Source organism: Mobula birostris, chromosome 15 (genome assembly GCF_030028105.1).
Source record: "Mobula birostris isolate sMobBir1 chromosome 15, sMobBir1.hap1, whole genome shotgun sequence".
NCBI classification, from domain to species: Eukaryota; Metazoa; Chordata; class Chondrichthyes; order Myliobatiformes; family Myliobatidae; genus Mobula; species Mobula birostris.
Window position 1 is genome coordinate 59,833,236 of NC_092384.1, and position 24,876 is coordinate 59,858,111.

The 24,876-nt window shown below is 40.6% G+C and overlaps 1 protein-coding gene across 2 annotated transcripts in view; it reads left to right on the plus strand.

Moving 5' to 3' along the window:
- LOC140210683 (solute carrier family 66 member 2) overlaps window positions 1-24,876 on the plus strand; it is a 113,463-nt gene that overhangs the window by 17,447 nt on the left and 71,140 nt on the right. For both annotated transcript variants that reach the window (XM_072279870.1, XM_072279869.1), the window contains exon 3: window positions 5,966-6,099. In XM_072279870.1, coding sequence (XP_072135971.1) covers window positions 5,966-6,099 — 134 coding nt within the window. The remainder of the gene's footprint in view (window positions 1-5,965; window positions 6,100-24,876) is intronic.

A 24,876-nucleotide genomic window follows, 5' to 3' on the forward strand; every position in this document is an offset into this window, starting at 1 on the left:
TTTAGTTAAAATGCCTTTTATTTCTCTAATCACCATTTTTATTTGTAATAGCAACACTCGTAATACATGGAACTCAACTGTAATGGGATAGTAATATCTTGTTATGGTTTAACTGACAGAATAGGAAACAGCGAGTTATACAACTTGCAGTAGTGCCTTATTTAAGAAAAGAGACCTATACATTCAGTGGTCAATTTATTAGGTATCTCCTGTATCTAATTAAGTGACCATTGGGCGTATGTTCATGATGTGCTGCTGCTATAGCCTGTCCATTTCAAGGTTTGGGGTATTGTGCATTTGGAGATGCTCTTCTGCATATCACTGTCGTAGTACCTGGTTACTTGAGTTACTATCACCTTCTTGTCAACTTGAACCAGTCTGATCATTCTCTTCTGACTTCTGTCATTAACAAGGCATTTTTGCCTACAAAACAGCTGCTCACTGGTTTTTTTTTGCTTTTCGTACCATTCTCTGTAAACTGTAGAGACTGTTGTGCGTGAAAATCCCAGGAGATCAGCAGTTTCTGAGATATTCAAACCATCCTGTAAGGCATCAGCAATCATTTCATAGTCAATGTCACTTAGGTCTCATTTCTTCACCAGTCTGATCAACAACTGAACATCTTGACCCTATCTGTGCTTTTATGCATAGAGTTGTTGCCACATGATTGGCTGATTAGATATTTTCATTAATGCTTTGTTTATTAATTCTTTTTTTTCATTAATGACCTGGATGAGGAAGTGGAGGGATGGGTTAGTAAGTTTGCTGATGACACAAAGGTTGGAGGTGTTGTGGATAGTGTGGAGGACTGTCAGATTACAGCGGGAACATTGATAGGATGCAAAACTGGGCTGAGAAATGGCAGATGGAGTTCAACCCAGATAAGTATGAAGTGGTTCATTTTGGTAGGTCAAATATGATGGCAGAATCTAGTATTAATGGTGAGACTCTTGGCAGTGTGGAGGATCAGAGGGATCTTGGGGTCTGAGTTCATAGGATACTCAAAGCAGCTACGCAGGTTGACTCTGTGGTTAAGAAGGCATACAGTGTATTGGCCTTCATCAATTGTGGAATTGAATTTAGGAGCCGAGAGATAATATTGCAGCTATATAGGGCCCTGGTCAGACCCCACTTGGAATTCTGTATATAAAGGTTGCTGGTGAGTGCAGCAGGCCAGACAGCATCTCTAGGAAGAGGTACAGTCGACGTTTTGGGCTGAGACCCTTCGTCAGGACTAACTGAAAGAAGAGCTAGTAAGAGATTTGAAAGTGGGAGGGGGAGAGGGAGATCGGAAATGATAGGAGAAGACAGGAGGGGGAGGGATGGAGCCAAGAGCTGGACAATTGATTGGCAAAAGGGATATGAGAAGATCATGGGACAGGAGGCCTACGGAGAAAGAAAAGGGGGAGGGGGAAGCCCAGAGGATGGGCAAGGGGTATAGTGAGAGGGACAGAGGGAGAAAAAAGGAGAGAGAGAAAAAGAATGTGTGTATATAAATAAATAAATAACGGATGGGGTACAAGGGGGAGCTGAGGCATTAGCGGAAGTTTGAGAAGTCAGTGTTCATGCCATCAGGTTGGAGGCTACCCAGACAGAATATAAGGTGTTGTTCCTCCAACCTGAGTGTGGCTTCATCTTTACAGTAGAGGAGACCGTGGATAGACATATCAGAATGGGAATGGGATGTGGAATTAAAATGTGTGGCCACTGGGAGATCCTGCTTTCGCTGGCGGACAGAGCGTAGGTGTTCAGCGAAACGATCTCCCAGTCTGTGTCGGGTCTCGCCAATATATAGAAGGCCACATTGGGAGTACCGGACGCAGTATTTCACCCAAGCTGACTCACAGGTGAAGTGTTGCCTCACCTGGAAGGACTGTCTGGGGCCCTGAATGGTGGTGAGGGAGGAAGTGTAAGGGCATGTGTAGCACTTGTTCTGCGTACAAGGATAAGTACCAGGAGGGAGATCGGTGGGGAAGGATGGTGGGGGGGGGAATGAATGGACAAGGGAGTCGCGTAGGGAGCGATCCCTGTGGAAAGCGGGGGGGGGGGGGGAAAATGTGCTAAGTGGTGGGATCCCGTTGGAGGCGGCGGAAGTTACGGAGAATTATATGTTGGACCCGGAGGTGGGGTGGTAGGTGAGGACAAGGGGAACCCTATTCCTAGTGAGGTGACGGGAGGATGGAGCGAGAGCAGATGTGCGTGAAATGGGGGAGATGCATTTGAGAGCAGAGTTGATGGTGGAGGAAGGGAAGCCTCATTCTTTAAAAAAGGAGGACATCTTCGTCCTGGAATGAAAAGCTTCATCCTGAGAGCAGATGCGGCAGAGACGGAGGAATTATGAAAAAACTTCCGCTAATGCCCTACCTCCCCCTCGTATCCCATCCGTTATTTATTTATTTATGTGTACACTTTCTTTTTCTCTCTCTTTTTTCTCCCTCTGTCCCTCTCACTATACCCCTTGCCCATCCTCTGGGCTTCCCCCCTCCCCCTTTTTTTCTCCCTAAGCCTCCTTGTCCCATGATCCTCTCATATTCTTTTTGCCAATCAACTGTCCAGCTCTTGGCTCCATTCCTCTCCCTCCTGTCTTCTCCTATCATTCCAGATCTCCCTCTCCCCCTCCCCTCCCACTTTCAAATCTCTTACTAGCTCTTCTTTCAGTTAGTCCTGACGAAGGGTCTCGGCCCGAAAGGTCAACTGTACCTCTTCCTAGAGATGCTGCCTGGCCTGCTGCGTTCACCAGCAACTCTTATGTGTGTTGCTTGAAATTCCAGCATCTGCAGATTTCCTTGTGTTTAGAGTACTGTGCTCAGTTCCGGTTGCCTCACTACAGGAAGGATGTGGAAGCCATAGAAAGGGTGCAGAGGAGATTTACAATGATGTTGTCTGGATTGAGGAGCGTGCCTTATGAAAACAGGTTGAGTGATCTTGGCCTTACTCCTTGGAGCGACAGAGGATGAGAGATGACCTGATAGAGGTGTATAAGATGATGAGAAGCATTGATTGTGTGGACAGTCAGAGGCTTTTCCCCAGGGCTGAAATAGGGGTTGCCACAAGAGGACACAGGTTTAAGGTGCTGGGGAGTAGGTACAGAGGAGATGTCAGGGGTAAGTTTTTTACTCAGAGTGGTGAGTGCATGGAATGGGCTGCCATCAACGGTGGTGGAGGCGGAGGTGGTAGGGTCTTTTAAGAGACCTTTGGATAGGTACATGGAGCTTAGAAAAATAGAGGGCTGTGGGTAACCCTAGGTAGTTTCTAAGGTAGGGACATGTTCGGCACAACTTTGTGGGCCGAAGGGCCTGTATTGTGCTGTAGGTTTTCTATGTTTCTAACGAGTGGATATACAGTTGCACCTAATAAAGTGTCCAAATCAGTGATTTAAAGCCAATTTTACTTTCTGGCAACCTTTATTATTCTCCCCTCTGGGAAGTTTGTCTCCATAGAGAATATGGTTTACATGTTGTTGAATATCCTTTGGTATTTATCTAAGTGATAGGAATAAATAGATAAGCTTTAATCGTAACCGACAACAAGTTCTCCAGTCATAAGAAGTCACCTATTGTCCTTGACAAAAAAGATCTTTTTTATTAAATTATTAAATGCCAATGAACAAGCAGTCTAGTAGATTTGATTCTCAAATTGAGGTCTTTAGTCTGCCCCATGCATATTAAGGTTGAGGTTGGCTAATTCAACAAAGCAAAGATGTTTGCAAAAATATACTTGAACCCACACAATCAGCACCTGTCAGTACCTCCAGTTGAACTTTGTCTTTTTGTGTGTTTTCCCCCTAGCTGTCAGTCTGTGGCATTGTATTGCCATGTGCTCCTGTCCCTGCTCCTGCTCTACTCCGGCCCCTGTATTACTGAGTACTCCGTCTCTCATCTGTTTCTCATTATTACCTGTATTGTTTCCACCTGTGTCTCATTGTGCTCCACCTATCATCTGCATCTCTGTTTATTGTTTCAGTCCTGTGGTTTCACCTGTTTGTTAAATACCAGACAGGATTGTGTGAGGAATGTCAGGAAGAGGAGTCAGTAGAACATGTAGTTTTGTGTTGTAGGAAGTATGGGAGACAGAGAGAGGTGATGAGAATTAAACTAAGGGAGTTGGGGGTGCAGGAATTCACATTAAAAGGGTTGCTGGGCATGGGTGAGAGAGCACGTCCGGGTATTTTTAGCGTTTTTAAGGGGTACCGGGGTTTTTTATAGGATATGACGGATAAACAGGAATAGGGTACTAGGATGGTCAAAGATGGGAGGGTAAAGTGTAGGGGTGTGTGTGTGCACGATTGGGTGAAGGGATTTAGAATATATGTCTAGTGCACATTCCAGAGCAGAGGGTGGCGGTAATGCACCATTAAGCTGGATGCCAACTGCCGTAAAACAAGATACAGACAGACAACTGTTTGTGGCCAGATTGTACCAGTGAATTTTCCTGAGCCTTTCCAGCACTTGTATCTGTATTGTGTCTGTCTGAATATCGACTCTGCCTGTCTTCTGATTCTGGTTTTTAGATTTCTCTGGATGTTTTGATCCCTGCCTGAACTTTGACACTAACTTTTTTTACACCTTGGAATTTGTTACTCAATTAATATCACTGTGTACACAGTAGTGGGTCTATGATTGGATCCCTGCTCCAACCTCTGATAGCACCTCTTGATCTACATTTAGCAGAGCTCTCAGATCTCACGTTACCCACCCGAATGAGGTTGGAAGAAAATTATCCTTAACTCTGAGGAACGGTGAAATAGAGTGAGATTATGCCCAAGTTATGTTGTTTTTTTTTGTTGTCAGCGAGTCAATGGATAACTTATATAGATTAGCATAGAACAATTTTGCATTCAATATTTTGCGCCGAGACTCTTCATCAGGACTGGAGAAAAAAGATGAGAAGTCAGAGTAAGGAGGTGGGGGGGTGCGGAAGGAAGAAGTACATGGTAGTAGGTGAAACTGGGGCGGGGGGGGAGGGATGAGGTGAAGAGCTAGGAAGTAGATTAGTGAAAGATGAAGGGCTGGAGGAGGGGGAATCTGATAGGAGTGGACAGAAGACCATGAAAGAAAGGGGAGGGGAAGGAGCACCAGAGGGAGGTGATGGGCAGGTAAGGAGATAAGACGAATGGGAATTGGGAATGATGGGGTGAGGGGCATTACCGGAAGTTCGAGAAATCAACATTCGTGCCATCGGTTTGGAGGCTAACCAGACGGATTATAAGGTGTTGCTTGTTCAACCTGAATGTGGTCTCATCCCAGCAGTAGAGGAGGCCATGGACTGAATGGGAAGAGGACACAGAATTAAAATGTGTAGACGCTGGGAGATCCCGCTTTTTAAGGCGGACGGAGCATAGGTGCTCAGCGATGTGGGCTCCCAGTCTATGTCGGGTCTCACCAATGTACAGGAGGCCAAACTGGGAACACCAGATATAGTAGATGACCCCAACAGACTCACAGATAGCCTCCAACCTTATGGCATTAACACTGATTTGTCGAACTTCCGGTAATGGCCTCCCCCTCTCCTTCATGACGCCCCATTCCTATTTCCCTCTCTCACCTTATCTGCTTTCCTGCCCAACACCTCTGGCGCTCCTCCCCCTTTCTTTCTCCCATGGCCACCTGTCCTCTCCTATGAGATTTCCCTCTTCTCCAGTCATCAATCAACTTTCCAGCTTTTTACTTCACCCTTTCCCCTCTTCTGATTTCACCTATCACCACCTACTATCACCTCCCTCCCCCCCCAAGCTTCTTACTCTTGACATTTTTTTTTCTCCCGTTTTGATGAAGGGCCTCGGCCCAAAACATCTTTTCCATAGATGCTGCCCGGCCTACTGAATTCCGCCACATATTGTGCGTGTTGCTTGGTTTCCAGCATCTGCAGATTTTCTTTTTGTGATCAATTTTGCATTTATATTTTGGTAAAATATTGTGTAATAGGTGCAAATTACTGATAATATCACTGATTTTTTTTACTACAGGTTTGGAAGAAATTTTGATGTGACCCTCGTATGGCAAAGCATTGTCTTGATAATCACCATGCTGGCCTTGTTGTACTTGTGCTGTGATCTACAGCAATCATCCAGGATGAGCACCAGTATACACCGTTTCACAGGTCTGAACTCTCATTTTGATAATCATATCTCCATAATTATGAATAATTGACTATTTTACTTTCCAATGAAGAGAAGCTGTTACACATTTCCATGAACTTGTTAAAACAGCATAAAATGCTTTTTAAAATCTGTTTGAGTTGTGTTGTGTATGTTAAAATCTCTCCCTGTTCAGAATTGCACAGAATTGATTCAGATTAGTGTTTGTTTAAAATGCAATATTGATAGATTCTGATTAATTAGGTCATTGGTTAATCAGGACAGCTGCTTATATGGGACACCTTTTTAAAGAACAAAAATGAAATGACAAAATAGCTGGGATTTCCTTCGTTTACTTGGGACATTATGCTACTTAAGTGGGATAGGACATTGTTGCTGAACTGTTTCTAATTAGCATCTCTCGCGTTCACTTGTGTGGCCATCGGACACTACACCGTGCTCAGAGTGAACAGCTTTAATAGCTTTAGTTGCATGTGTCTGTTTTCAAAAACAGTGATTTCGGTCACTGATAGTTGGTGAGAAATAAGCAGAAAGACAATTCAGAACTGTTTTGCTCACCACGATTTCAAGCATTCAGGCTCAAAGATGCCAGAAATGGCTGGGAGCCAAAATGAAATGATTTCAGTACTTCAAGTTAGGAACTATGCAGAATTTGAAGGTATCAACAATCATCTTGTATGTTATAATGAAAATGATTTGGAGGATGCAGTCTTCGAAAACTAGTCCATTACCTGTACTAGGTGTCTGCACTGAATTTGTTCATTTACAGTCAATCAAAGGAACACCGCAGTGTGCATTGCATGAATTCCTCCATTGATAACTGTGGTTGGTTATCCATTTTGGCTGACAATGACAGGAAACCTGTGCGGGAGAGTTGCTTTTACTGGAAAAGCTGTTGCACTGGGGCAGTGCCACTCTCTCGACCTCGAAAGTCCAGATCTAGTGGTATGAGGGGTCATCAGAATCAGGTTTATTATCACCAGCATGTGACGTGAAACCTGTTAACTTAGCAGCAGCAGTTCAATGCATTACATAATATAGCAGAGAAAAATAATAATAAATAATAAACAAGGAAATCAATTACATATTTTCAATAGATTTAAAAATGAAAAAACAGAAATACTGTATACTTTTTTTTTAAAAAGTGGTTGTAAGCAATGACCATGACTTCTGCTTCATCATGCTCTCTGCTCTCCTTGGGGTGTTGCAGAACCACCTTCTGGCCATTAGATCCCATTGTAGATCTCATCTGCCCAGTCTGCAGGAACCGACTTCACATGCTAGGACAGGTATACCCCTATCTCACCAAGATATGAGGCTGCCGTCACCTGGTTTAGCCTGCCTGTCGAAGCGTTGTGATTGCTGTTGCATGCAAGCAGCTACTTGAAGCCACAGGTGAGAGCTGAACGTCCGATGGAGCCCAAAGGTGAGTGAGCTGCCCCAGCATAGAAAAGACAAGCTGCTTCAGCAGAGGAGCTACCCCTCCCCCTGGACACCCCACACTCCATCGATATCTATTAGGAACTAATACACAGTTTTATAGTATTGTAGTGTAATTGGTAGTGTTCTAATTTGTTCTGTATTTCATTTAAATACATATTTTTAATTAGTTAAATGGTAGTTGTCTTTTTTTATTCCTTTTACTGTTTCCACAAAGCTTCAGCTATTTGGGTCAAAATGTATGGGTCCTGATGTCAATTAACCATATCCAATTTAAATTCCAGATCTGTGGCATTCTGGCCTAAAGTATATTGTGTTTCTTTTGACTTGATGCTAATGCATGAGATGGGACATGCATACAGTTTGTTAGCTTTTGATATTCACTCAGCCAGAATCACATTTCATACGACAGAAAGAATGACGGAAATCTGTAGGAGTGCTTTGCAACTAAAGATAGATGTGAAGGTTTTTAATGATATCATGAGAACATTTGGTTAAAGCTTGGAGGAGAGTGGGGTGGGTTAACAGAGTTTACGTAATTATAAACTATTTAGCCAGCTAAGAGATCAATAATTGAGGATCTACACATGTGACGTAATTGGTAGAAGAACTGGGGAACACTTTTCATCCAGAGAATTGGATAGAGGATGTCACTGGGTTTTTAACAAAAAATCATTGATAGGATGTGAACTTAGCATGATGGGCCAAATGCCCTAATTCTGCTCTTATATCGTATAGTCTTATAAACATTATAAAATACCCCAAGGTGCTTCACAGCAGCATAATCAGGCAGAATTTGGTCATGGACTATGGAGAATTATTTCATAAGTGATAAATATTGAGAACAAGGTGATGGATTTAGTGGGATATCACAAGAAATTCCTGCACCCAGAGCATGCCCTTTTCTCGCTGTTACCATCAGGTGGGAGGTACAGAAACCTGAAGACACCCACTCAGCGATTCAGGAACAGCTTCACCCCCTCTGCCATCCATTTCCTAAATGGACATTGAACCCATGGACACTATCTCACTTTTTACATATATTGTCTTCCTGTGTTTTTGCACAATTCTTAATCTATTCAATATATGTATACTATAATTATTTTTTTTATGTATTACTTTAAACTGCTGCTGCTAAGTTAACAAATTTCATGTCACATGCTCGTGATAATAATCCTGATTCTGATATTGCAGCAGAGAGACCTTGTGGGGGGGGGGGGAATGTAGAAAATGGGTGAAGGGGGTCTTAGTACTAATTAACGGAAGCTGTAGAGTATCAAAAGAGCCCAAGGTGAGAGTTGCTGCATGAATGCTTTGGAGTAGTCTAATTGGGAGGTGTTAGAGGCATGGATGAGGTTTCAGTAGATAATAGGCCAAGGCAGGAAGCTAGGCATTGCAATTAAAAACATACAGTGAAATGTGTCGTTTGAATCAAATCAGTGGGAAATGTGCTGGGCAGCCTGCAAGTGTCACTACATTTCCGGTACCAAAATAGTATACCCACAATTCACTAACCCTAAATGTAGGTCTTTCCAAATATGGGAGGAAACCAGAGCACCTGGAGGAAATCCAAATAGTCACAGGGAGAACATACAAGTTCCTTACAGACAGCAGTTAGCTGTGTTGTAAAGCATATTGCTAACAACTGTGCCACCACATTGCTGTACTGAGGATGAAACTAAGTATCCTTTATGAAGGAGACAGGATGTGTGTGAATACTAACAAAATTGTTCCAAAAGCACAACTGCAAATAGATACCTATTATGAGTTAGAGTCACTTTAAGTGGAGATGAATTGAAGAATAAATCAATCTCTTTTAGCAGTGTTCAAGCAGAATGAAAGGCTATGATCATTTGTATGGGTCAAGCTCCAATGACTGAATAGATGAGAAGAGCTCTTCCTATTAATGGATGGTTCAGAGATCAGGGAACACAGGTTTAAAGTGAAGGGTAAAGGAGAAAATGAACATATAAGGAAAGAAATCATTTTTGCATACTGTAGCAATGGTTTGGAAGTCAGTGTGTGTAAGGTGATGGAAGCATTCTCTCAGGGCTTTGAGAAGCAAATTGGATAGCCACTTGATAGAAAGTGACTACAGGATTTTTAGAGAAAGAATAGAGTAGTGGGACTAAATGGAGTGTTTTAAAGGTAGCTGCTGTGACTAGATGTACCAAATGGCCTCCACTGCTATATGAATTCTGCAATTTTATGCTATTTTCCCCTAAAACCATTATTGCATGTGCCATCATGATCATTTTGCAGGTTTCATTAAATAAGAAATTCATACCGGTATGTTTCCCTACAACTGCTGCATGAAATAGCATTTGTAAAGAGCATATGGTTGTATACTGTTCCTGTGTGGGATCATGTTCAGTAGAAATGATAGTTCCAGAAAAGCTGCTAGTGTCTTGTTGAGGGGCGGGGGAAGCATTTGTTTACTATTGTCCTTTCATTAAAGTGAAATATCAATCCTGTTAATTTAGTTAGTATAGCTCTCAAGAGTGGACAACAGATCTCTGTTAAAACATAAAAATGTAAGACTGTTTTTAAACATAGTGTACACCTTTTATTCAGTTTTGCACTTTCAAATGAGTGACAATATGCGGTGATAGGGCTTCAATTTTGATTTTAGAACTTTTCTGTACTTTTATGAATAATGCATACTTCATTCATTTCGATTCTGATTAAATGCAAGAATGTGTTTATGGAAGCAGATAAATCATGAAAATTTCCATTTAGTCTAAAAATATTTCATAGCTGTGTGTAACTTCATACAAATATTCATGTATTTGAACATTGAAGAAAAATCTATATTCTGTGGGAGACTGGAAGAGAAATTCTAAGCATATTAGTTTTAATATTGTTCAGCTTCAGTACCTTAGTCGCGGGATGTCCTTCAATATGAATGTTAACAAAGGTAAAATGAAGTAGAAAATGTTAATTAATTTGAAAATAAAATAATTAATATCTAATTGCATCCTACTAATTCAGCTCCGAAGAACCCATTGTAATTTCATTATCCATGAGCTTCAGAAATAATAATGCAAATACATATCATTTATCATTTAAATTGTCAATGAGTCATCACTGGAGTGTAAGCACAGTACAATATTCAAGGTTAGAGAATGTAGTGCACTGGCTTGTCTGCATCTCATGTTTCGGGATCTATCCTTTCTCAATCACAAACACTGTTAGAGTTTGATGTGCAGTTTTGAACTGCAGCATTAAGTAATGACTATTTCGACCTTTACAAGATGCCAATATACACTGCATATATATTTGTGGTCTTCTGCTGCTGTAGCCTATCCACTTCAAGGCATGATGTGTTGTGCATTCAGAGATGCTCTACTGCACACCACAGTTGAAGTAACTGCATGGTTATTTGAGATATTGTCACCTTCCTGTCAGCTTGAACCAGTCTGGCCATTCTCCTCTGATCTCTCTCATTAACAAGTTGCCACTGACTGGATGTTTTTTTTCTGTTTTGTTTTCATATCATTCTCTGTAAACTCTAGAGACTGCGTGAAAATCCCAGGAGATCAGCACTTTCTGAGATACTCAAACCATTCCGTCTAGCACCAATGGTCAATGGTCATTCCATGGTCAAAGTCACTTAGATCACATTTCTTCCCCATTCCATTGTTTGGTCTGAGCAACAATTGACAATTGAACCTCTTGACCATGTTTGCATGCTTTTAAGCATCAAGTTGCTGTCACATGATTGGCTGAATAAATGCCATAATGAGCAGGTGTACCCAATAAAGTGGCCACTGAGTGTTTAGCTTCAGTACCTCAGTAATGGGATGTACTTCATTTTGCCTTTGTTAACAGTTGTATTGATGTTAAAATATTAATTTCTAAACAGAACAATTAAAATTTAATAGCATCACTCAAGTTAATTTCTAAAGAAGCCATTGTAATTTCATTATACATGAGCTTTAGAAATATAATGTAAATATCATTTATCATTTAAATTGTCAATCAGTCACCACTGGAGTGCAAACATTGTATTCAAGGTTAGAGAATACAGTGCACTGGTTTGTCTGAGTCTCATGTTTAGAGATATCCTTTCTCAATCACAAACACTCTTAGTTTGACGTGCAATTTTGAACTGCAGCGTTCAATAAATGACTATTTCTACCTTTACATGAAGTAGATATAGTTATAAGGCACATTAAAATGCATCTGGCTGTTCATCCACAGCTATGGTCATTTCATAGTCCATATGAAAACCTCATTGTGAGGTGGTTGGAATTGCTAATGATATCAAACCAAGGGGAAGGGGAACATTGATATCGGAGGGGACAACTCAGATGCTACAGGAATATTTGTAGAAACGAAGTAAAGAGACAGATCAATGGACTTTTAGTGTAGAGAAGGTTTAAGTAAAAAGGAAAAATAAGCAATGGTAGAACCATTTAAGGTTCAAGGTACATTTATTATCAAAGTGTATATGCAGTATTCAACCCTAAAATTTGTCTTCACCAGCACTAGCAAGTGGATACTGAAACTGGAGGACCATATAGTCTAAATGAATGAGTTGTAATAGGTTGTAGGACGTTCCCAGTCATTGTTATCTGGTGAATTATACTGTATCTTGAAGGCCAGTGTTATCCAGTGTTTCTCTTATATACACATAGATAGTCTTATTTCACGAGAATGATTCCAGGAATGAAAGGGTTACCGTATGAGGAACGTCTGGCAGCTCTTGGGCTGTATTCCCTGGAGGAGAATGGGGGGGAGGATCTCGTAGAAACATTCTGAATGTTAAAAGGCCTGAACAGATTAGATCTGGCAAAGTTATTTTCCCATGGTAGGGGATTCTAGGACAAGAGGGCACGACTTGAAGATTGAAGGATGTCCTTTTAGAACTGAGATTCAGAGAAATTACTTTAGTCAAAGGGTGGTAAAACTGTGGAATTCGTTGCCGTGAGTGCTGTGGAGGCTAAGTCATTGGGTGTATTTAAGGCAGAGATAGGTTCTTAATTAGCCAGGGCATCAAAGGGTATGGGGTGAAAGCAGGGGAGTGGGGATGACTGGAAGAATTGGATCAGCCCATGATTGAATGGTGGAACAGACCTGATGGGCTGAATGGCCTACTGCTCCTATATCTTATGGATTAGCTCATCTTTGGTGAATTATAATAAATATACAGAGCAGGGGTTCCCAACCTGGGTCCACAGCCCCCTGCTTAATGGTATTTGTGCATGGCTTAAAAAAAGTTGTGAATCCATGATCCAAAGGGAGATCCTGTTGTAGTGAGACTAAAGCCAGAGAAGGAATCTCCAGCCTCATTGCATGTGAGAAGTGAGAATACAGGTAGGACTGGTTATCCCTGGTATATAACACATGGATCTCCGTAGCATTGGAAAATCTCATCAGCTAACTGCAAATAGATTCCAGAAAAGAAATGCTTAAGGATTACTGGAGGCAGGAGGACTCTTAATGGACCAAAACACAACATTTTGCAGATGTTGGAAATCTTAGAAACAAACACAAAATGCTGGAGGAACTCAGGAAGTCAAGTAGCACTGATGGAGAGGAAGTAGCAGCTGAATTTCAGGCTGAGAACTCCTGATGAAGGAGGTCTCAAAGGTTTCTCCAGCATCTTGTGTGTGTTCTTAATGGACCAGCACTGGCAAAGTAGGTTCTTGCATTTATGAACATTTTATCTCCCATGAAGTTAATCTTACTGGAAATAAAAACCCTTGGGCTGCCTTGCATAATAAAAGTGTTTTTATTTAGAGATACAGAATTAGGGAAAAGGCTTGTTAGGGAAAATATTACAGCAGTGCTCAGGCAGGACAGATTAGAGGGCTTATCTACTGAGTCCTTATGAGTGGAGCTGAGAAACAGGAAAGGTATGGCCACATTAGTGGGATTGTATTACAGACCACCCAATAGTCAGCGAGACTTGGAAGAGCAAATCTGCAGAGAGATAGCAGGCAACTGCAGGAAACATAAAGTTGTGGTGGTAGGGGATTTTAATTTTCCATACATTGATTGGGACTCCCATACTGTTAGGGGTCGAGATGGTTTAGAGTTTGTAAAATGTGTTCAGGAAAGTTTTCTAAATCAATATATAGAGGGACCAACTAGAGGGGATGCAATATTGGATCTCCTGTTAGGTAACGAATTAGGGCAAGTGACAGAAGTCTGTGTAGGGGAGCACTTTGGATCCAGTGATCATAACACCATTAGTTTCAATTTGCTCATGGACAAGGATAAATCTGGTCCTAGGGTTGAGGTTCTGAACTGGAAGAAGGCCAAATTTGAAGAAATGAGAAAGGATCTAAAAAGCGTGGATTGGGACAGGTTGTTCTCTGGCAAAGATGTGATTGGTAGGTGGGAAGCCTTCAAAGGGGAAATTTTGAGAGTGCAGAGTTTGTATGTTCCTGGCAGGATTAAAGGCAAATTGAATAGGAATAAGGAACCTTGGTTCTCAAGGGATATTGCAACTCTGATAAAGAAGAAGAGGGAGTTGTATGAAATGTATCGGAAACTGGGTAAATCAGGTGCTTGAGGAGTATAAGTGGTGCCAGAAAATACTTAAGAAAGAAATCAGGAGGGCTAAAAGAAGACATGAGGTTGCCTTGGCAGTCAAAGTGAAGGAAAATCCAAAGAGCTTTTACAAGTATATTAAGAACAAAAGGATTGTAAGGGATAAAATTGGTCCTCTTGAAGATCAGAGTGGTCGGGTTTGTGCGGAACCAAAGGAAATGGGGGAGATCTTAAATAGGTTTTTTGCGTCTGTATTTACTAAGGAAGCTGGCATGAAATCTATGGAATTGAGGGAATCAAGTATTGAGACCATGGAAACTATACAGATTGAAAAGGAGGAGGTGCTTACTGTCTTGAGGAAAATTAAAGTGGATAAATCCCCTGGACCTGACAGAGTGTTCCCTCGGACCTTGAAGGAGACTTGTGTTGAAATTGCGGGGGCCCTGGCAGAAATATTTAAAATGTCGCTGTCTACGGGTGAAGTGCTGGAGGATTGGAGAGTGGCTCATGTTGTTCCATTGTTTAAAAAAGGTTCGAAAAGTAATCCGGGAAATTATAGGCCGGTGAGTTTAACGTCAGTAGTAGGTAAGTTATTGGAGGGAGTACTAAGAGACAGAATCTACAAGCATTTGGATAGACAGGGGCTTATTAGGGAGAGTCAACATGGCTTTGTGCGTGGTAGGTCATGTTTGACTAATCTGTTGGAGTTTTTCGAGGAGGTTACCAGGAAAGTGGATGAAGGGAAGGCGGTGGATATTGTCTACATGGACTTCAGTAAGGCCTTTGACAAGGTCCCGCATGGGAGGTTAGTTAGGAAAATTCAGTCGCTAGGTATACATGGAGAGGTGGTAAATTGGATTAGACATTGGCTCGATAGAAGAAGCCAGAGAGTGGTGGTAGAGAATTGCTTCTCTGAGTGGAGGCCTGTGACTAGTGGTGTGCCACAGGGATCAGTGCTGGGTCCATTGTTATTTGTCATCTATATCAATGATCTGGATGGTAATGTGGTAAACTGGATCAGCAAGTTTGCTGATAATACAAAGATTACAGGTAGATGGGGTCGTAAAGAGAACTTTTGGTACATTGGCCTTTATTAATCAAAGTATTGAGTATAAGAGCTGGAATGTTATGATGAGGTTGTATAAGGCATTGGTGAGGCCGAATCTGGAGTATTGTGTTCAGTTTTGGTCACCAAATTACAGGAAGGATATAAATAAGGTTGAAAGAGTGCAGAGAAGGTTTACAAGGATGTTGCCGGGACTTGAGAAACTCAGTTACAGAGAAAGGTTGAATAGGTTAGGACTTTATTCCCTAGAGCGTAGAAGAATGAGGGGAGATTTGATAGAGGTATATAAAATTATGATGGGTATAGATAGAGTGAATGCAAGCAGGCTTTTTCCACTGAGGCAAGGGGAGAAAAAAACCAGAGGACATGGGTTAAGGGTGAGGGGGGAAAAGTTTAAAGGGAACATTAGCAGGGGCTTCTTCACACAGAGAGTGGTGGGAGTATGGAATGAGCTGCCAGACGAGGTGGTAAATGCGGGTTCTTTTTTAACATTTAAGAATAAATTGGACAGATACATGGATGGGAGGTGTATGGAGGGATATGGTCCGTGTGCAGGTCAGTGGGACTAGGCAGAAAATGGTTCGGCACAGCCAAGAAGGGCCAAAGGGCCTGTTTCTGTGCTGTAGTTTCTATGGTTCTAATGGTAACAGCCCCAACAAGCCCATGCTGCTCAATTACACCAATGTGTCCAATTTATGTACTAACTCGTACATCTTCGGAATGTGGGAAGAAACTGGAACACGCAGAGGAAACCCATGCAGTCACAGGAAGAATGTAGAAGCACCTTATAGATGGGGCTGGAATTGAACCTGGGTCATTGGTGCTAAGCGCTATGTTACCAAGACAGCCAAGTGCACGCGGACCTAAAGAGCCGCTCAGTTGCCTTACTTTCAAAGTAAATCCTTATGAAAGGTCTCAGCCCAAAATATCAACTCTTTACTCCTTTCCATAGATGCTACCTGACCTGCTGAGTTCCTCCAGCATTTTTGTGTTCCTGATTTTCAAATCCCTCCATGATGTTGACTGTCCTTTATTTCATCCAAAGTCTGCAAGATAGCGGCACGTATGTGAAACAAAGCCTTCTGCAATGCTGACTTTTAATTACTTTACAAATGGTCACCTTGTGTTTATTGGCCGAGGTCACCACTCGATTCATTTCTTCCTGTAAACTATATCATGGACTGAGTTTATTGATAACTACTCTCCTTACATGCTATGGACTCGACTTTTATTTAGGTGCTTCTGAGAAGTACGTTGGAACGCTTTGCTGGATTAAAGAAAGTAATTCTTGGTTGTAACTGGATTCAGTTTGCTTCCTTTAAGCAAGGGTAGTTAATCAGCAACCTGGCATTTGGAATGTAAGATTATTTAACAGTCAGAAGACAGTATTAAAATGATTATGTAGACAAAACAAGTTAAAAGGAAGTGACATAAACTGGAAGTAGTTATAAAGGCCAGAGTTGAAAGAGGAAGGAAAGGCTTAGGATATGGCAGAAGAAGCATAATGATCACACCACACTTGTTGGGAAAGTTGATATCTGCAGTTTCTGTTTTCTTTTGTTTTCTGGTGGAACTGAGACATTATGACTTGCTTTGTAACTGTAAAAGTCAAAAACTCTGAACAAATGAGGTACATTTAAGATTTTTAATAATCTACCCAGTGACTGAAAACTAAGGAATTAAAAAGAAATTGGGCCCTTACACCTGTTTTGGAGAGAAGTTTTTTTTAAACTAACTTTCTAAGTATCAATTGAGGCCCTCAGTATCTGGTCTAAATTAAAGCACATAGAGCAGAGTTTTGAACAAGTTCAGAGACAGCAGGCAAGGGAGTCCAGGCAGGACTACATTGCAAGTCAAATTCCACACAAGTAGATGTCAAATGTGTCCATGTGTGTGTGTGTCCACTCATCCTGTTCTCCAATCCGACACAATCAAGAAAGAGGCTGAAGAGAGCTGGACTTTGCATATCTATACACACGTTCTACAGATGCGCTGTGGAGAGTATCTTAACAGTGTATGCTACCGAAACTGCACTGTGGTGGACAGAAAGTCTCTACAGTGGGTAATTAAAACTGCCCAATGCATTACCCGCACCAGACTACCTACTTTCAAGGACATGTATATTGAAATGTGTCAGTAAAAGGCCAGCAATATCATGAAGGATTCCACCTACACTGTTCATGGACTGTTTTTTCTTCCCCCCCACTCACATCAAGGAAGAGGTATCCATGCCAGGATCACAGACTGTCAAACAGTTAATTCCCTCAACCCATCAGGCTGATCACCACCTCCAACCACTAACCCATCCCAACCCACCGCCAACCACTAACTCATCTTGTCACACCTTCAACCACTAACCCACCCCATGCCCCTATCACCACATCCGACCACTAACCCACCCTGCCACACCCCCACCCACCAGCTCACCACCCCTGGCCACCAGCTCACTCCTGTTTTATTATTTCCTGTCAGTCACCTTATATATAGATACCTATGATCTAGCATCACTTTATGGTCATACAAGCGGTCTATGTACAGTATATAAACTACCTTGTGCATTTATATTGATTTTTTTTCGCTATTATTGTGTTCTTGTGGTTTTTTTGTACTGCATCTGATCTGGAGTAACAATTACATTGTTCGCCTTTATACTTGTGTACTGGAAATGACATTCAAGCTTGAATTTAAAAATCTTGAATCCTTTTGGACCTCCCTGACATTGGATCAAGACGAACTTTGTTAAGTACATATGGCAGCTGGTTTGCAATGGCCACCACCCCCCCCCCCCCCACCCCATTTAAAAAAAAAATTACACCCAGGTATCTTCCATTCCTCAGAAGTGGAGTAGAAGTAAATCCCCCTCGATCCAGAGAGATTACCTAAAGAGATAGCTTTCCCAGAATGAACTCTAGAGTTTCTTGCTCCAGTTCAGATCTTAGTCTTTATTAGGATAGTGACAGACAGCGGTTAGCCTGTTGGATCCTTGTCAGCTCCTGGTAGAACAATCCATTACCTTAGCAATGTCCCAAGCCAGTTAAACCTAATGCACAGGAAAGTTGACTTTGCTCCATTGTGACCTACACGACTGTAGAGCTGCTTATTGGATAGAGGAGTTCAATACTATTGTAATTCAAAGGAACTTTTTAATAGAATGCTTAGTGGCAAATCTTTTTGAGATTGTTTGCCCAAATTGGCAATAATATTTTTAAAGATTCTCTCTAGTGCCATGGTAAATTTGAGCAGAGATTATCTTTGATTAATTAAGTAGTATAATAATTATGAATCTCTATAAGGAAAAAGAATAAGTCCTGTTGTTTATTTACATATATGCACTGTTTTAGTATTAATAAAGTATAACAGAGATTGAAATAAATGTCATATTCTAGAAAATCTGTTCAAAGATTATTAGTATTAATCTTCTGAAATGACAATTAAAAAATAACAATTTCTCAATAGTATTGTTATTGTACTATATATATATATATATATATATAAAAAAATTTCAACATGAAATTATAAGCTTTGGTGAATATTCATAAAGATCTAGAAAAGGAAAATAAATACAATTTACTCTGTGAGACTTTAGTTGCTACATTAACAAGGTAAATATCCAGCCTGTATTTGTTTATTCCAAAAGCTATGCATGTAGCACTAGCTTAATCATAAGTCTACTTCTAAAATTATATTTCACCAAATTCATCACTGAACACAATGATACACATTAATATGTCAATGAAAATACTGTTCATATTGCTATTGCAAGATTTTTCCAGACAGTTAAGTTTCAGGAATGGAATTACAGAATTGCAGAATCTTATCTAGATTTTTACTCAGTCATTAGTCAATCTCTTTAAATAGTTTTTTTTTCTAAAAGTTGTCATATGTTTGCTTCCAAATTGAACTTTATTAATCAATTACATTTCAAAATTATCCAAATCATTTCATTGCAACATTTCCAAATTCAGTTTGTCTAATGTTACACTTTTTTCTGAATTTTGTAGTTTCTTCAAATGAGCTGAACTTAGCAAATCTTTTTAAAAAAATGTTCAGTAGTTGAACCAGTGGTGCTCAAAAATTGCATGGGAAGACTCTAAATGTTTCTTTTCAGGATTTTTTTTAAAGGTTTGGAAGATATTTAAATATGCCCTTTTCAACATCATGTTTATGTACCTCCAGTTTGATTTCAAAGGGTTTTATATTATCAAGCACTTTTGCCACATCCTTGTAATTTGGTGTTCAAATCACTAAGATGAGAGGAGAAATCAGTTTTTAAAAAAACAGTCTACAAATCCAGATAACGTCATTTAATTCTTGACAAGAAAAGTTTTCATTTACCATTTAAGCACAGAACTTCTACTAAGTCAACAAATATTGTTGTACATAAGTAGTAGAATTCACCCTTCTCGGTAAATTCTGAAATTGTATTTTTTTTTTTTTTTTTTTTTTTTGAAGTATTCCCAGAAAGAAAATGAATTACTTTGGTTACAATTTTCATCACTTCTTTAAGGTCCTTAAGGCCAACTTTTGCACACACAGCCTCCTCATGTCCTATAGAATGAAAGCTTATTAGCAGATGTTCAACATATTTGGAAAACAAATGGACAAAACCTGTATCTTTACCAATCATGCTGGGTGCACCATCAGTTGTCATTGAAACTATTTTTGAAAGGTTAACTGGTTGATCAGACAATTCTTTTTCTACTGCCTTACATATTTCATTCGCTGTGGTATGTTCAGGTAACATTATCATGTTAACCAGTCCTTTGCTTATTTCACCACCCCTACAGAATCAAGCAGTAATAGCTAGTCTGGCTGATGATGCAGCAAGACAAATGGAAAGAAATTTGCCTGAACTAATATCTTCTGTTAGTTGTCCTACTACTCTTGTTCCCATTATTAATAATATATTTTTAACCGAGATTCTGTTCACCAATTCATTGAGTATTTTTTTGGTTTGGAAAACTGTCAAAATGGAAAAGGAGCTCACTCCAGCCCTGATGTTTCAACATATTCCCCATCACTGAGTACTTTTCCATGTTGAGCAATAATCTTTGAAACTACATAGTGAGCAGCAACTAAGTTGGAACACATGAAATAAATGTCATTAAAATATTTCCTCACATTTTTCATTGTTGTTTTCTCAAGAAACGCATTCTTTTTGTTACTGCTCACTTTTATCACATAGCCATCTATGAACAGTTTGATAATACCATTTTACAGACTAAGTCCTGCACTCCACATTTTTGGAACAAATGATGCATAGTGCTTTATCACCCTTTTCAATCATACCAAATCTTTCACCACACCACTCTTAAAAATCTCTGCTGCTTCTTCCACCATTTGAATATTCTTGTTTCTTTGCTGTTGTATTTGACATTCTGAACAAGTAAAAGAGTAAACACAATTTTAAAATATTGCACCAATAAACTTAAATGACATTGTTTTTACTAATATAAGGAAAATATTTATGGTGGTAAATTAAATATTCATGGAGGCATTAAATGGCATAGAGCATTTGCCATTAATTTCACTGCCTCACAAACTGATCAAAACCAATGTCAACTGGCTCAACTGTTTATTATGCAAATATGGATGTATGCACCAGCTCTGTGAAGATTTCAAAATGTATCATCCAACGTCACGTGCTCTTGTAACCATCTAGCTGGTGCCAAGACATTTCCTGTGAAAACATCTCCCTGCCCTCAGGTTCATTTGGCAATAAAGATAATCATTATGTACCTTTTAATTATGAATGAGGTTTAAAGAATCAAGGGGTGACACTCCACACCGCATGCTAACAAAGTTTTGGATGTCTCATCTTGAGCACACATGCCATAGGTTCACTACTCCTAGGTCAGTCAATATTTATCCACTTTGAAATGATAAAAAAAAGAGCCTACATCTGCATTCACAATCAACTAGATTCATTGATCTACAAGAGACTTTTTTTATGTCCTACCTGTATTGATGCAGCTATGAAGAAGGCAAGAGAGCAGCTATATTTCATTAGGAGGTTGAGGAGACTTGGTTTATCAACTAAAGCACTCAAAAGCTGCTTCATGGAGAACATTCTGACTCGCTGCATCACTGTCTGATATGGGGAAGCTACTGCACAAGATTGAAATAAGTTGCAGAAACTTGTAAAAATAGTCAACTCTATCATGGGTACCAGTCTCCATAGTATCTAAGACATCTTCAAGGAGTGGTGCCTTAGAAAGGTGGTATCCATCATTAAGGATCTCACCCCACAGGACCTACTCCTTCTTCACTCTGTTACTGTTGAAAAAGGGGTACAAAAGTTTGAAGGCACATACTCAGTGATTCATGAACAGCTTCTTCCCCTCTACTATCTGATTTCTAAATGGACATTGAACCCTTGAAGACTACCTCACTACATTTTTTATTTCTGTTATTTTGTACTACTTAACTATTTAATAGACATATATACACTTAATGTAACTCAGATTTTTTTCTCTATTTATTTATCATGTAGTTCATTGTACTGCTGCTGTAAAGTTAACAAATTTCACGACATTTGCTGGTGATATTAAATCTGATTCTGCAGCAGGAAGGCATCCTTATTAATTTAAAATGATCAGACGTAACTGCAGGGCTGGTAGCTGGTTTTCATACTGTTCATCTTTCATGTTTTAATACTGTGAAAGTACAGTTTATTTACAATGTATAATATTTTATTCATGGTGTGTCATACTACATTGCTGATAATTAGCTGCCTTCGAGAATGACAGTCATGTGAGAAACTCAGCTAGTGGTAAAGAATGAAGAGGAGGGCGTTGTTTAGAAAGTCACACTATGTTGAGTATTTTGTAATCAATTTCCCTTCATTGCCTTTACCAAGGGGTAATGTTCTTTGTTCCACAATTAAAAAAAAAAGTCTGTTGCAAGTTTGTGCCTCTTGTTGTATCAGCACAAATCGGCGCATGGGCAGTATTGCCTGTGGCTGTAAAAGTCCCCACAGCTTCCACATCATGCTGAACTGTGCAATACCTTGTACAAGGAGCCAGTAGCAGCCCTGAAACTCCTATGATTTCCTGTGACAGAGTAAAGCAAGGTTTAAAAGAAAATTATTTCTGAAGGGTGGAGCCACATTGTCTACCAGCAGATGGACTGTGACCACAGACAGGAGTGCGGCTTGTTCTTCCTGTGGTCACCATGATGGATTTAACTACATTATTCAAAGCTAACAAGATACAAGCTGGTACCTGGCAGTAAGGGTCTCCTCTTTCTGACATTGCTCATGCCATTTGTCATGATGCCAGTCGAGACTTTGGAATGAGGCAGAAACCAGGTTATGAAAGTGGAGGGAGGGGAACGAGTACAAGCCGGCAGGTGATAGGTGAGATCAGGCGAGGGGGAAGGTGGGTGGAAGAGGAGTTGTTGACCTTACAGGCCAAGACCCTGCATCAGGACCTGAAATAATGACAATTCTTCATTCCCCCCCCCCCCCCCCCCGATGCTGCTTGACTTGCTGAGTTCCTCCAGTAAGTTGTTTTTTTGCTACCTTAGTCCATGAGCCAGTAGAGTTGGTCTGTACCATCTGAGGGGAATAATGCTCATAATGATTTTTGACAAGGTATACATCTCTAGAGTTAGAAAATATGTGATAGCATTGCACTAGTGGTAGCTTTATTACTTCAAATATGTAGTCACTTTTTGTATATATTACAGATTTACATCAGTACAGCAAAAAATGTTACCCCCCCCCCCACCCCACCCCCGGTAAAAAATCTCATTTGGAGAGATTTCTGGAGTTTTTTCTATGTCATAATATTTTCCATATTGTTGTATCAAATCAAAACAATCTTAAGATTTTGTCATAGCATATAGAATTATGGTACAATAATTCAAATGTGTGCTTCCAGATAGCCATGACCTAGGCCCCATTTGGTTGTAAAATGAATATATTTAATCAAAGACTGCTTTCCATACTTAGTTTTCCACACTTTCATAACCTATTAATAATCATAATTTTCCAAGTCTTCCACATCTTCCTCATCTTCATATGAACTTTCCACACTCTCTGAGGTGGATGCCTGGTTCTCACAGTCTGCCAGTCTACACATGTCAGTACACCTGAGGCCATTTGCAACACACATACATCTTGGGAGTGAACATTTTTTTGGACAGTTACAGGCCAGTAGATCCAGGATGGCATCGGGTGCTGGCTGGCCTTCCATCCAGTGCACCACCAACTGTTCAGCTTCCTCTTTTCTCTCCATCTTCCATCCTGTGCCAACAGGGCTTGGCACTTGTGGGTCCTTCTCCAAACATCCTCTCCATATACCAGCCTGGTAGTTGGCTTGCTGTGGGTCTTCTTCTGGTCTCTCATCCTTGAAGGTTGTATAGCATTGCTCACCAATCTCATATGCCTTCATCAGGTCGGAGGCAATGTCCTTGGGGGCACCCTTTGCTGTAGAGATGCTAATAAGGTCCCACTTCTCTCTGCAAATGGGTTGACCCATTCATATATGAGGCTAACTACTGCTGAAACTGCTTCCTCATCTTTCTGGATTCTTGGCAAAGAATGACAAAGCTCTGATTTGTTGCCTTGCACCATCCCCCTTAACTGTTCCAGGAATGCATTGCACTGCTCAGCTGTTATGTAGTAACGCTTGACAGCTCCAGCGTTCAGGCTGAACCGTGATGTGCCTCCAGGAGTCTGTGTGTCTTTGTTCACTGTGGCTTCAATAGCCTGGTCCACGGGGATCTGCCCAAAGGGGTTGTTACTTGACAGCTGCGCTGAGAATTGGCCTGTCTTGAAGGCCTCATACACAGAAGGATTCGTCTCTGGGAGGTTCATCATCTGAGCAAAGTAAGGAGACAGGTACCTGGCATAATTCATCTTATCATAGGCAAAGCACCATGGGATCATGGTTCTTATAGCATAGAGGTGCAACTCCCAGTCCCCCTCACAGAAAACTACCACCACTGCAATACTATCATATATTTTCTAGCACATTGCCAAAAATCACTATAAGAATTATTCCCCCCAGATGGTACCGGTGGCCCAAATTTGGGGTCCTGGCTCACGGACTACTTCAAACTCATCCTTAAAATGTGCCCCTGAGTTAAAATATGACTAAGAGTCACAATCCACTGCTTATGGCTCCAGTGCCATCACAGCAGCAGCAATACACCTGGAGGGATGGAGGCCCTTTATGTGGGTCAGAGAAATTTAATGTCTGACGTACTAAAATATTATAGCCATTGAGTAGCATAACTGATGTCTTTTAATGACTCATGCATTGTTTTCTGTATTTCATGGCTATCTGGAGAAAATGGTTATCAGAGTTGTATTGTACGTGTACTTAGACAATGAGCTGAACCTTTGAACTGTACACCAGAGGCTGCACAAGTATTAAAATATGGTTAATATTTTCATTGCAATATTCAAGGAAAGTTAAAAATTTAGAAGTTCCAGGAATAGAATTCCAGAATTTCAGAATCTCATTGTCTGGATTTTTATCCAGTTACTAACTGATCACAAAACATAGAGGTACTTTAACGAACTCCCACAGCCCGACGACCCTGTGATTTCAGTCCCTGAGGCTGACATGAGAGCATCCTTCAGAAGGTAAACTCATGGAAAGCATCCAGCCCAGACAGGGTGCCTGATTGAGTGTTGAAGACCTGTGCTAATCAACTGACTGGAGTGTTCACTGATATCTTTAACCTCTTGCTTCAGCAGTCTGAAATACCCACATGCTTCAAGCAGACTTCAATTATACCATTGCCCAATAAGAATGTGGTA